General features: G+C 52.4%; 1 protein-coding gene across 2 annotated transcripts in view; it reads left to right on the plus strand.

Moving 5' to 3' along the window:
* The first annotated feature begins 373 nt into the window (after nucleotides 1–373).
* SLC24A4 (solute carrier family 24 member 4) overlaps nucleotides 374–13,606 on the plus strand; it is a 167,485-nt gene continuing 154,252 nt past the window's right edge. For both annotated transcript variants that reach the window (XM_082733958.1, XM_082733959.1), the window contains exons 1-2: nucleotides 374–1,167; nucleotides 3,057–3,167. In XM_082733958.1, coding sequence (XP_082590084.1) covers nucleotides 1,038–1,167; nucleotides 3,057–3,167 — 241 coding nt within the window. In that variant the 5' untranslated portion in view covers nucleotides 374–1,037. The remainder of the gene's footprint in view (nucleotides 1,168–3,056; nucleotides 3,168–13,606) is intronic.

Below are 13,606 nucleotides of genomic sequence, written 5' to 3' on the forward strand. Positions count from 1 at the left end.
GTGCATTGCCCGCCACGGGTGGAGGGGAGGCGGGGCGGGGGGGTGCTCGGGTCGTCTCGGGGGTCGTGGGGAGCCCGCACAGGAGCGGCCGCACGACAGAAACCCTTGTTCCGAGAGTCCCTGCGTTGCCAGAACCCGTTCCTCGCTGCAGCGGCCTCGGAGGGTAGAGAAGGAATTGTTTGGGCTCCATAGGGGAGGGAGGAGGGCGATTATATTGGTCAGTAGTTGAGCCTCACGGGGGGAAGGGAGGAGCGCACGGGCGAGTGCGCCCTCGGGGAGGAGTACACGTGCTGAGGAGGGGGGTGAGAGGCGGGCGAGAGGGGAGGAAAAGGGAGGCGAGAGCAGCGGGCGGGAGGCGCCACGGCCTCGCAGACGCAGGCGCCGGCAGCCGGAGAGAAAGTTCCCGGGGAGAGCTCGCCCCCGGGAGGGCTGACGTCGAGGCCCTTGGAGCCGCGAGGGTCGCAGGTCCCGTGGGGGCCAGCCTGCCTTCTCCCCGCGCGCGCCGGGCCGCCCGGGCTTGGCTCGCCGGGAAGCAGGGGAGCGGTGCTGTTGGGCGGCCGCCGCCAAACTTGGAGGGGGAGAATGCAGCGAGTGGGAGCGGCGGCTCGGGGCGTGGGGGCGCACTGAGTGCTCCCCGCGGGCGCCCCCGGAAACTGCTGCCAGGGCTGCGGACGGACGAGCGCGCAGAGGCTGAGCGGGCAGGTAGCGGCTCCGGCGCCGGGACTGCGCCAGCCCTCCGAGCCAGGGCCGCCAGCGCCACCGTGCCGGCGTTGCCTCCTCGCCCCGGAGCCATGGTGCGCGGAGCGCGCGCATCGCGCGCGGGACTCTGAGCTCCGGCTGCGCCGTACGCCCCCACGTCCCTTCCCTGGGCCTTTCCCTGCCGACCTTGCCCGCGGGCTATGAAGCTTTGGCCGGGAGCCTCTCGCCTCTAAGCGTCGCGTCGCCCGCTCCAGTCCCAGCGCCCCTCCGCCGCAGCTAGCACTCCGGCCGCCGAAGCTCCCCATCCTCTCCCAGGGACGGCGCCCAGGCGCTCCAGGATGGCCCTCCGCGGGGCGCTCCGGCCGCGCAAAGTTCGCAGGAGGCGAGAGATGCTGCCGCAGCAAGTTGGCTTCGTGTGCGCGGTGCTGGCCCTGGTGTGCTGTGCGTCCGGCCTCCTTGGCAGCTTGGGTAGGTGTCAGTGCGGGCCCGCCCCGGGAGTTGAGGGGCTTGGGCTGGGAAGCCGCCGGGTAGCTCCGAGATGTCTCCCCTTCCTTCCCCGTCAGACTGGTCCCAAGGGTCCATCCAGCCAGGTCCCCTCCCCAGCGGGCAGGTAGAGCGCACCCGGGAGGGACGACATCGACGCTTTGAGCTGTGGCGCTCGTTTCCCTGAGCTGCGCGCGGCCCCTGGGGGCTCAGGACGCGGCTGCAGGTCTGTGTTACCAAGATGAAAGCCTGAATATCGGGCCCCTCCATGCCAGAGTTCTGTCCCCAGAGTGTGTGAGGGAACGGGCGGCGCAGAGGCGGGGTGCAGGTGTGAATTCTCGTAGCCTGGGTCGGATCGAACTGAGTGGTCCGCTTTCCAATTTTGCGGAGTCGAGACTTGGTGCGCCGCGTTTCTAGAAAACCCAGATACCGAGGCTGGGAACTGGTCTCAGTCTTCCCCTCGCCCCTGCCAAAGCAGTGTCCTGGGTGTCCGGATGCATCCTCTCCAAACCCTAAAAACGCCCGGGGGGCAGACCCCTCGGGAGGTTGCTGCCAGGTTTCAGCATCGCTGAACTGCTCTTAATCCCCAAGGTAGGAGAGCTCTGGTGTCTGGAACCACAATTCACACTCCTTCATCCAAGACCCAGGGATTTGGGAGTCCCTTAGGATGTGCAGATTTGAGGTGGAGAGAGAAAGAAACTTAGGGGAAAAATCTGTTTGGGGGTGGAGTGGGGGATGTGAGCCTATGTAGAATGTGCAGAAGACCTTCACTTGGCTAACACTCCCATTTTTAGCTGGACACTGTGGACCTTTTACTTCTTCACATTTAAAAAAATGAAAGAAATCCAGGCGACTTAGCAATCTGGACATGGAGATAAAGCAGGGGGTGACTTTCTGAGCAATTAGGGACAATCTGAAGATTTTGTGTGTGTGTTGAAAAAATCAGGTGGAACTTGATTCAACTCTTAAAAATAAAACTAACTGCATTTTAAGACCCCAACTTGTGATTTGAGGCTAGAAGGTCAAAGCATGGCTCTTTACAACAGAAACCCAGGAAGGTTATTTGAACATCTTAACCTGGAGCTTTGCAACTGGGCAAGCCAGGGTATTTTTTCCCCTCAGTTACACACCAGAAATAACAAAATACTTAGAGGCTCTTCAGTGTCAGCATTACAGAAGAGGTATTATTACCCAGCAGAAGCTGTGTGCACATCAAGAGGGGTAAATGAATACTGTGAAGCTCTTAAAGGGAGACTCGTTCGTATTGGCTGGATCAGGAGTTATTAGGAGTTGAACTGTGTGCGGTCATTGGCATCCACATCTCTGCTCTCCCTCGTTCCTCTGTGGCCCTTGGACCAGTAGAATTAGCATCGTCTGGGAGCTTGTGAGGACGGAATCCCAGGCCCCAGCCCAGACCTACTGAAACAGAATCTGCGTTTTGACAAGGTCCCCAGGTGATTTCTGTGCACATTCAAGGGTGAGAAGCTCTGGGCCGAACCATCAGCTTTCTGAGCTGATAGCCTTCTATATGCAGTGCCCCTGGGGCAGGGACATCAGAGCATGTTTACTGGTCAAGAACTTCATGGTGACTTATCTAAACCCTTGTTGCACCTGTGAGGGGCTGAGCGCACTTGGCCAAGGTCATGGGCTGATGCATCTGGGACTAGAAACAATGGACCAGATCGAGGAAATCAATCACTGTGTGTGAAGCAGGTGACACTGTGCTTCCAATCGTTGCATCGCTCCCAACAGGTGGCTCTGAATCGTCACACAGGGCTGTTGCTGGGGTAGCCAGATACAGAAGTGTAAGGTCATTAGGAGAATGCAGGCACTGTATGGCCCTAATGGTATTTGTGACTTATTTCCCAATACAGGGCATAAAACAGCTTCTGCTAGCCAACGGGTTCTACCAGACACATGGAGAAGTAGAAAGCTGATGGCACCTGTGAATGGGACTCAGACAGCAAAGAATTGCACAGATCCTGGTAAGAAATCGATTCCCCCCACTCCTTGCCTCAAGGCATTTGGCCTAGAGATGCTGTGTCTGTGGACATTACAGCCAGAGCTGAGAAAGGTGGTTTGATGAACCTGACTGGGGAAGGATAGCTGTAAGGCGTAGACAGGTAACTCACAGGCATTAATCAGTTGTGCTGCTAAGCAACTCAAGTACTTTCTTTACCCAGCAACAGAAAAGGTCACATTGGTGAGTTTTAAAATTTCATCTTTTTGTTCTCACAATGCTCCTTAAGGCTCCATCTTTCCTCCTGCTGTCTTGATTTTGCTCGCCTGGGTGTCTGTTTTCTTTCCCTGTTGGTCACGGTCTCCATCTGATGGAACTTGAGGGACAGCAAGCCCAGCTGCTCCCACAGATGGCCCTTTGGGATGACCCACCTACCAGGGTCACAACAGGTCAGGGTACCTGCAGGAGTAGGATGCTGGGGAGTTCGAGGGTTCTCTCTCTGCCATGGGAGTTCCCAGGATGGATTCTGCTTGCCATGGGAGGCAACCTTGCTCTTCCCCTTCAGAATTCGCTAAAAGATTGGAGGCTGTAGGGACCCAGAGATGACCTCTTATCTGTAGAAGATTCTCAGGAGTGTGTCAGGGAGCGGCGAGGCAAATGGAAGCTGCCCAGGCCTTAGGGCAGTCCTAGGCTGGAGCTCTGATCCCAGGACCTGGAGGTCTTTGTGGGAAGGATCCAGTGGGAGGAAGCATTCAGAAGCCCCCTGAGAACTTTGAGGTTTTACTGTAGATGGGTACCACTTGGCTCTTCTAATGCATTGCCTAGCAAGTCACAGCATCTTTCTGGGTCTGTTTTCCCACCTGTGGAATGGGCAGAATAGTACTTCCTCTTCTGGGGTTTTTGGGGGATGTCTGCTAAGGCCCTGTATGGGGCTGGGTGTGAATGGGTTTGGAAACCCCAGTTTCGATGGCCTTCTTCACTTGTGTTCATAGGCGGGTCTTCTCAGCATTCTGTAGGTCAGAAGACCTGCAGGGGAAGACATGAGCTGCTCAAAGTCATTGTCTTGTAAGTGGTGAAGCACTGGAACCACAGCCTGTGTGATTAAATGTTTGGTTGGTTCTGCAGGTGTAAGGAGGACAGGGCTCTCCCTCAAAGCTTGTCTACCACACCATCAACTCCCCCTGCCCTCAGGATGCCTTCTGAGAAGGCCTTGTGGGACATGGAGGGTAGGTGAGTCCAGGCTGGCAGAGAAGCTGCCAGATTCCCTTTGAACTTGGACCATCTGTTCCCGAGAGACTCCTGGTGAGTGACCGGATAGGCAGTGTGCTCACCCCGTCCTTTAACCTCCCGCGGACACCTTTTGTTACTGGAAGTGGTGGAGGCATGGCTGGACTGACAGGGGACCTGTGCAAGGCCAGAGGCTGACATTGGGTTCCATGTCCTCCAGGGACCCCAGATGTGAGGATCAGCACCATCTGGGGTGGGGGTTCTGGGGACGCTTTGCTACCCTGGGTCAAGAATCTGGGGGTAGTATAGCTTTGGTTTCTGGCTCACTGGTGCCCTCACCTTGGGCAGGCCCTGCCCTCCTCCTGTAACTTCTCTCACCTGTAGCCTGGCCGCATTGGCTTAGGGCCCTGTTTCTTGGGATAAATTCTTGTGTGCTCCCTTGTTGCTCCATATTGTCAGTGCATTTTCTCATCAAAAATTATCCCACTGACCGTGGAGCAGTCAGTTCTATTGGGCAGAAAGACCTGGCCTTGTCCCCTTACAGAGAGGGAAATAGAGGGAAATTTGCACTATCTTTAGCAATAGTGAACACTTAAATTATGCTTTTTAAAAAAATTTTTTTGAAGATTATTCATTAGAGAGCATGCGCAGGGGGGGAGGGGAGTGGGAGAGGAAGAAGCAGACTCCCCACTGAGCAGGGAACCAGATGAAAGGGCTCCATCCCAGGTCCTTGAGGTCATGACCTGAGCCGAAGGCAGGCCCATCACGGACTGAGCCGCCCGGGTGCCCCTGGGTTAGGGTTTCTGTCAACTGTTTCGGGATAGGGCCCTGCCTATAGAAGGAACTCCCTAAAGTTGGGTCGAGTGATGGAATGAAAGTGCATTTTGAATACGAAGCACTTTTATCCTTTCAGTGTTTTTGCAAAGATGAGGCATGTGGGGCTCAGAAGTTCAGTGACTCCCCAGGACCTCTGGGCAGGCAGGTTCAGCTCCCACAGTCTCCCCACTTTGTTGCACCTGCCCTAGCCTTCCTTCCCGCCCAGACTCCCTTCCAACCCCCTGGTCCCCGGGCCCTCTTTCCAGTTTACAAGCATGTACACCGTGCACACTTGCTGTTGTGCCTCCTGCCCTGTGGTGGGCACCTGGTGGCAGCAGCGGGTAAGGTGGGGGAGATATAAACAAGCATGAGAGACAGTCCTTGTCCTCAAGTAGCTTACAGTTCTGGAGAAGCTAGCTCCTGATGCAGGGCAACCTCGATGAGGGAGGAGGATGGCAGAGGTCCCGTAGTCAACAGCCGCCTGGGGGGCCACCTCAGGGGCTCAGAGGAGGGTGACTGGGTCTGATGCGCTCTGTGGGGTCTTGGGGTTTAGGAGAGGCAGGCCTCAATGGCAAAGATGGAAAACTTCCCCAGAGTGGGTTTAGTGAAAAGGGGAAATTTATGGGGTCAGTCACCAAACGCATGAGACCAAAGTTAAGTGTCACGACTCAGTTTCCCTCTGTCTCTGGACTCCGAAGTCCCCCAGTGTGGGAAGGTTACCACGCTCTCCATAGCTCCAGCTTTCTGGCCTCCCAGACCTCAGAATGTGTGCCAATGGCTGAGAAGCTTCTGGAGGAATTCCAAAGTCCTGTTGGCTTGGGGCCCATGCCCGCCCCCTCTCAGCTACTTGCTGGTGCTGGGGGAGGGCTGGGTGTGGGCCGGCTGAGACCTGAGTCTCAGGTTTTACCTCTGGATGGTGCCGGCACTTGGTTCTTTCTCACTGTTCACCTAGAGAGTCCCGTCCTAGGGCTGCTGCTTCAGTAAATGTGGACCAGAGCTTCCTCCCACTTAGAGTTTCGGGGTGGGACTGAGGGTGACCCCCACTGGCTGTCCTTTTCTCTAAGGGGTCAAGGAGTTGTCCATGAAGAACTGTAGGGGGTTTCTTATGTCCTCTCAGGGTTCTGCTCTGTATCCGTCCCACCTGAGGGTCCCCGGTCCTGGTCTAGTATATGAGTCTTCAAGGGACGTAAGAAGATGGAGCTTTAAGAATTTCCTGGGGTGGGGGCACCTGGGTGGCTCAGTGGGTTAAAGCCCCCACCTTCGGCTCAGGTCATAATCCCAGGGTCCTGGGATTGAGCCCCCCCCCCCCATTGGGCTCTCTGCTCAGCAGGGAGCCTGCTTCCTCCTCTCTCTCTGCCTGCTTCTCTGCCTACTTGTGATCTCTGTCTGTCAAATAAATAAATAAAATCTTTAAAAAAAAAAGAATTTCCTGGGTGTCAGAGCACTGCGGCCTGAAGTGCCCCCATCCCCTGCCACAGTCAGCATTCAAGTCCATTCATGTTTCTATAAGAACATCTGGGGTGGAGACTGTGTCTTATTTTCTGTAGCCTCTGACTGTTCCTCCTCTCCTGTGAGAGGAATGGTTTCTCCTGTGGAAACCTGCAGGACACCTTGTGCTCCTCATCCCGGAAGGCTCAGTGTGGAAAATGGGCTCTCTGCTCCACCTGGGGTCCCATCCCCAGGTCTTGCTGGTTGGTGTTCCCATCCTGTGCTCTGGGTTGTAGCTTGTCTCACGTTGTCCTCTGTGTTTATGGCCTGTATCGCCATCTAAAGTCACTCGCTTGTCATCTGTTCCCCTTGAAGGCTCCCTCGCTCACTGCCTAGAAGAGTGATTCCCTAACCCTGCCCACAGCTTTCAGTCAGGGAGGAGCTTCCAAAATGCCCAGACCCCAGCCCTAGAGTGGCTGATGTCATTGGTCTGGGCTGGGGCCCAGGAATCTGTATTTCTTAAGAGCTCCCAGGTGAGTCCAGATGAAGCCAGGGGTGATGCTCGCTGGGCAAGAGTCCTGCTGTCCGGGGTGGCTGGCGTCACCTGGCAGCTTGCTAGGAATGCAGAGTGTCAGGCCCACCCCAGGCCTTCTGCCTCAGAATCACCTTAAAGAGATCCCGGAGCGATGCACATGCAACCACACGCAGAGAAGCTCTGGGCTGCCAGGCTGCCTGACCCTTCGAAGGACCCCGGTAGGGATCTGGGTGTCGAACAAAGGCTAAGACTTTGGGTGACACAGAGATTTTCTTGAAAACCAGTTTGGGGGCATTTTTGAATGTAGAAAAACTTTTAAAAAAATCTCCGTTTTGGACTACTGAGGTCTGTGGGAAAGTCATTAATTTATCGTCCCATCCCAGAGATCTATGTCTCTAGGATTTAGATTTTTATTTCCTGGTCTGTGAGGAGCAAGCATTACAAGGCAGAAGTGGGTCTCTCCACACGAAATGCATGAAATGGTGAGAGGCTGCAACCTTGAGTCTTCAGGATATGTCTCTGCTGAGGCCACCGTAACAAAATACTGGAGACGGGGGGTCTTAAATGACAGACCTATATTTCTCACAGTTCTGGAGACTGGGGGGTCTGGGGGGTGGTTCCTGGTTGGCAGATGTTTCCCTGCCTCATTGTGTGCTCACCGGGTAGAGAGAGCAAGAGACTCTGAGCTCTGGTTTCTCTTCCCCTTCTCACGAGGGCACGATTCCCATCATGGGGACACCCCACCCTCATGACCCCCTTCCAAACCTAATTACCTCTCCAAGGCCGCACCTCCAGGTCCCACCACCTTAGGAGAGGAAGGCTTTCACACAGGAATTTGGGGGAGACACAAACCTTCAGGAACCAAAGAGTTTCTGTGCACCTCTGGTGTTGGCCCCTAGGATGTAGGGAGGCCACCGGGGGAGGAACAGGGGAATCTGCAGGTGACAAATCACTGGAGGCTCTGAAAAATGCAGATGCTGGGGCCCAGCTCTGAGCTGTGAGATCAGAGCTGGTGGTGAGCACGTTGTGGGGCCAACTTTGGGGGCTTCTGGGAACCAAGCTGTTTCCCTGTGCCTACCCACTCCCCCAAGTTCTTCCAAGATGCTTGTCATTGGCACATCCCACAGGGCCTTCTCTGATCACCCAACCCACAGTAGCCTTCCGGTCACTGGTGCTCTCCTTCTAGCTCTTGGCAGGCACAGTTGTGCATGGTTCTAGTGTTGGTTTGCATCTCAACTAGAAGGTAAAAGGTGAGCGGTGTTTGCTTCTTAAACCAGAGTCTGCTTCACTTTCTCCTTCTAGTGCAGTGAAGGGGGCAGTGATTGCCTGAACCTCAGAGGGTTGTTAGAAATAAATGAGTCAATACCCGTGAAGCCCTTACACATGTGCTCAGACGTGAGCTTCTGTTTTCACTTTTTTTTTTTTTTCTTATCTGCTTACCCCAGACATGATACAAGGCCTCTGAATTGTAGGTGCTGGAAAACTATTTGTTACTTGAATTTTATGAGGACAAGGTAAGAAGTAAGCATCTTGCCAAACGTGGGTTTTTTTTTTTTCTCTCTTCTGGAAACAAATTTTTTGTTTTTTAATATTTTGAGGATTTGGATGTTGGAGGATGGCCCACCTTGCAGAACATGCCGCTACATGGAAAAACTGTTAGTTGTTTTGGTTTGTATTTTTCCCTCTTGACAATGAGGCATTACTTTACAGGTTGGCTGTGAAGCTGGGTGGCTATGCTTCCCCCTTCTCATGCTGCCTTCCCCCCCACTGAATCGGTGATCTGTCCTCCACGAAGCCACATCTCTTCATTTGGGTTCTCAAGCTCCTGTGCTCCTATTTGGAAAAAGAGAGGGGAGCTTGGCCCCCTCCCCCCACCCCCCATCGATGTTGGAGGGATTTGCTTTGTCACGTTTTGTTTTCTACTTTTCACATATGCCTTTGGAAATGCCTGCTGGCCATGTGTCTGCCTTTGCCCAGACGGCTTAAACAGCAGAAATGTCGCCGCTCACGGCTCCGGAGGCTGGTAGTCTAAGGTCATGGTCCCTGCATGATCAGGTTCTGATGGGAACTCTTACTGGCCTGGGGACTCTGCCCTCATTTTGCTGTGTCCTCCTGTGGCCAGGAGGGAGGGCTAGTGAGAATCAGCTTTCAGGGGTCCCTTCCTGTAAGACCTCTGATCCCATCAGACCAGAGCCCCATCTTCATGCCCTGGTCTAGCCCAGATGCCCTCCCAAAGACTTCATCTTCAAATAGCATTTCGGTGGGGCTTAGGACTTCAGCGTAGGCATTCAGGGAGTCCACAGAAGGAAGGCTGGGAAGAGAAGGCTTCAGGGAGAGCGGGCGCTTCAGAGTGATCTGCGGATGGAGGTGGTTCCTAGTCTTTCAGGAGAGCAGAGGAGTGGATGTGGGCGCTAGATGGAGCCTCTTATGTGGTCAGCCTGGGTCTGATCTCCCGTCACCTTTTGTTCTGCACCAAGGCTGATGCGTGGCCACAGTGGGAGGAGAGGGGGGAGGTGGAGGCGGCGGGACGGGCCGTCGCACAGGAGTTGGCGGGGAGGCTGGGTCCAGAGATGAGGTTACTGAGCAGGTGGGTGCCTCAGTGGGTCTCTGTAGGTGCCCCTGTGTGGGGAGCAGAGGTGCAGAAAGCATGAGAAAGCAGGGGTAGGAGGAGCGGACCTAGAGCTGCGAAAAGTACATCAGGAGGTGGGTGTGGAGGGGCGGTGCTCCCAGGGACACAATGCAGTGTCTCCGAACGGGTGTCTGTTTGCTGCTTCAGCAGGCTCAGGCTCCGGAGATAAATGGCACATCGGAAGTTTTCAAGTCGTTATGTAAAAGCAAACCACAACTGGGAGAAGCGAGAATTGAACTTGCTACTGTGGGCAGCGAGCTCACTGTCTAGTTACGGTCCAGGAGTGTGTGTGTTGGGGGGTGGGGCAGTGCGTGGGGAAAGGAGTTTCAGCCCTAGGAGGGTGTTTTCTGGATGGGGCAACCTCCAGAATGCCAGGTGGCTTCTTGGGGAAAGTGCCACCAACCACCTTGGGATAGTGATAGATAGGCCTGCATGAGCCCCAAGCTGGATCCCAGAGAGAGGCCAAGGAAGATGGCAGCCTGTCATCTGTGGGATCGCTCTTCGCTTTTGGGTGGCTTTGCGGGGGTGAGGGGCAGGGGTGTTCTACAGGGGAGTGCATAGCTTAGTGACCAAAGGTCTGGGTTCTAGTATTGGCTCTACCTGCAGCAGCCAGCAAGGGCTCCTCTCCCAGCAAGCACCAGCACTTTCTTGGAGAAGAGAATTCGACGTGGAGAAGGCAGGTGCGTGGGCGTGAGTCCCAACTCACCCTGCCGGCTGGCTGTGTGACCTTGGGCCTGTTATATAAGCTCTCTAAGCTGCAGGTTTTCTCTTTTGTAAATTGAGGATAGCAACAGTCCTTACCTGCCTCACCAGGCTGCTGCAGGACTGAAACCACATGATGTGTGGAGGTATTGAGTACGCAAGGTATACCTAGTACAGGAGCCCTGGCGTCGTCGCCATGGCAACCCCAAGCATACCCCATACTGGGTGCTGGGCTAAGTGCTTTATAACAGCCCTTTAGGTGTGTGCTCTTAGTATCCTCATTGGGCAGATGAGGACAAGAGACCCAGAGAGATTAAGTAATAGCCCAAGGTCACATGGGCAACAAGAAGAAATGCCAGGGGTGTGTGTGTGTGTGTGTGTGTGTGTGGGTGTGTACGTACGTTTCATTAACAGACTACATTTTGGAGCAGTGTTAGATTTACAGAAAAATTGAGTGGAAAATACAGTTCCTACATGAATCCCTCCCGCCCCAGCTTCCCCTATCTTACATTAATATAGTACAATTATTGTAATTGATGAGCCAGTATTGATATTGTTATTAATTAACATCCATAATTTACATCAGAATTCGCTTTGTGTTGTACTCTGAATGAGTTTTGATAAATGTACAATGACCTGTGTCTACCATTACAGTATCCTACAGAATGGTTTCACTGCCCTAACTGTTCCCTGGGGAGCCTTTGAACTTGAATGGCCCGAATTATGAGCCTATGGTTATCAGTGGATGGGTGGAAAGAGACAACTTGGAGATGAGGCCTCCCATTGTAACTTCGAGTCTCTGTCTGGGTACTCTACCATCTGGGTACCCCTCTGAGAAATGGGAACTCCTGTTCATTGCAATAGCAAGCATCAGGGTGGGCCCTACTTCTTGGTCTGATTCTAATACTGATTTGTTTGCAATCAAAGCTCCCCCCCCGGCCTTTTATTGAGAAATAATTGATGTATATCACTGTAAAAGTTTAAGGCTTCCGCGTGATGGTCTGATCTGCATACGTTGTGAAATGACGATCGTAGTACGTTCAGCTCACACCCATCTTCTACAGATAAATGAAAAGAAAATTTTTTTGTCTTGGGATGAGCACACGTAGGATTGACTCTCTTTCCCAGCCTTCTTGTAGGTCATGCAGCAGCATTTGCTATATAGTCCTCTTGTTGTATGCTCCATCTCTAGGACTCAATTCTCTAATAACTGGAAGTTTGTACCTTTTGACCACCTGTCTCTGCTAGCTGCAGCCCCCACCACCCTCCACTTCTGGTAACCACAAGTCTGGTCTCTTTTTCTGTGAGTTGGGCTGTCTCCTTCCCCCCTCCTCTAAGTGGGATCCTATGCTATTTGAATATTCGACTTATTTCATTTAGCACTGTGCCTTCAAGGTCCATCCACGTTATCTCAAGTGGTAGGATCGCCTCCCTTTTTTGTGGCCGAATTATTTTCTGCCGGATATATTCCACATATATACCTATATGTGCGACTCTTTATCCGTCCCGCCGTGGACAGATGCCTAGGTTGTTTCCATGTCTAGGCTATCGTGAATGGGCTGCTGTGAACATGAGGGCACAGATACCTTTTCGAGTTAATGTTTTCATTTCCTGTGGATCTATTCCCAGAAGTGGGATTGCTGGATCATATGGGAGTACCATGTTGAATTTTCTGAAGATTCTCTGTACTGTTTTCCATGGCGGCTGCACCAGTTGCCTGGGTCCCCTTTCTCCACATCCTCGCAGACACCTGTTACCTCTTGTCTTTTGGCTACTAGCCATTCTAACAGGTGTGAAATGGTCTCTCACTGTGGTTTTAATTTGCGTTTCCCCAGTGACTAGTGATGTTGAGCGTCTTGTCATATACTTGCTGGGCTTTCGTTTACTTTCCTTGTAGAAATGTCATGTCTATTCAGGTCCTTTGTCCATTTTTCTCATTGGATTATTTTTTTTTACTGTTGAGTTGTCTGAGTTCTTTAGGTATTTTTTTTCTTTATATATTTTTAAAATGTATTTTGGGTAGTAAACCCTTATGAACGGTATAGTTTTCAAATATATATATATTTTTCCATTCTGTAGATTGTCATTTGACTTTGTTCCTGGTTTCTTTGGCTGTGCTGAAGCTGTTTAGTTTGCTGTAGTCCCTCTCCTTTGTTTGCTTTTGTTGCTTGTGCTTTAGGTGTCCTATCCAAAAATATCATTTTCAAGACCCATGTCTAGGAGCTTTACTCCTGTGTTTTCTTGGAACTTCATGGTTTCGGGTCATACCTTTAAAGTTTTTAATCCATTTTGATTTAATTTTTTGTGAGTGGTGTAAGATTCAGGTCCAGTTTTATCTGTTTACATATGAATATCCAATTATTCCCACACTTACTGAAGTGCTTTTTTTTTAAAAGACACTCTTTTCCCCATCGAGTATTTTTTTGTCACAACAGTATTTTATTTATATATTAGAGCTCTGAGAGAGAGTGTGAGAGAGAGAGAATAGGGGGAGATGGAGAAGCAGATTCCCTGCTGGGCAGGAAACCTGACCATGTGGGACCCGATCCCAGGACCCTGAGATCATGCCCTGAGCCAAAGGCAGATGTTTAACCAACTGAGCTGCCCAGGCATCCCCCGCCCCTCGCCATTGGGTGTTCTTGGCTCCCTTGTCAAGGACTAGTCGACTGTCTAGTGTGATTTACTTCTGCACTCTCGGTTCTCCTCTATTGGTCTATTTGTCTGTTTCTATGCCCAGACCATACTGTTTTGATGACTACAGCTTTACAGTTTAGCTTGAAATCGGAAAGAATGTTGCCTCCTGCTTTATCCTTCTTTCTCAGGGATTCTTTGGCTATTGAAAGTCTTTTTTCCCCCTTTATCCAAACTATTGGGGCCATCTGCTAGCAATCTCTCCTCCCTACTGGGCCATCTGCTACCCCTGACTTCCAGATTCTCCGCTCTTGATGCCACGCGGGCCTCCCGCAATCCAGAGCGCGCCCACTCGGCTTCCTCTTGAACTCTGAGAAACGTTCCTCCCTGAGCTAAAAATGGAAATCATTAAGCATTGCCATGTGTTGCCTTGGGTGGAAGAGAGACAGTCCTTCCACTCAACAGAAAAGGTTTAAAAACTTTTTTTTTTTTTAAT

This window comes from Mustela nivalis (assembly GCF_964662115.1).
Source record: "Mustela nivalis genome assembly, chromosome: 6".
NCBI classification, from domain to species: Eukaryota; Metazoa; Chordata; class Mammalia; order Carnivora; family Mustelidae; genus Mustela; species Mustela nivalis.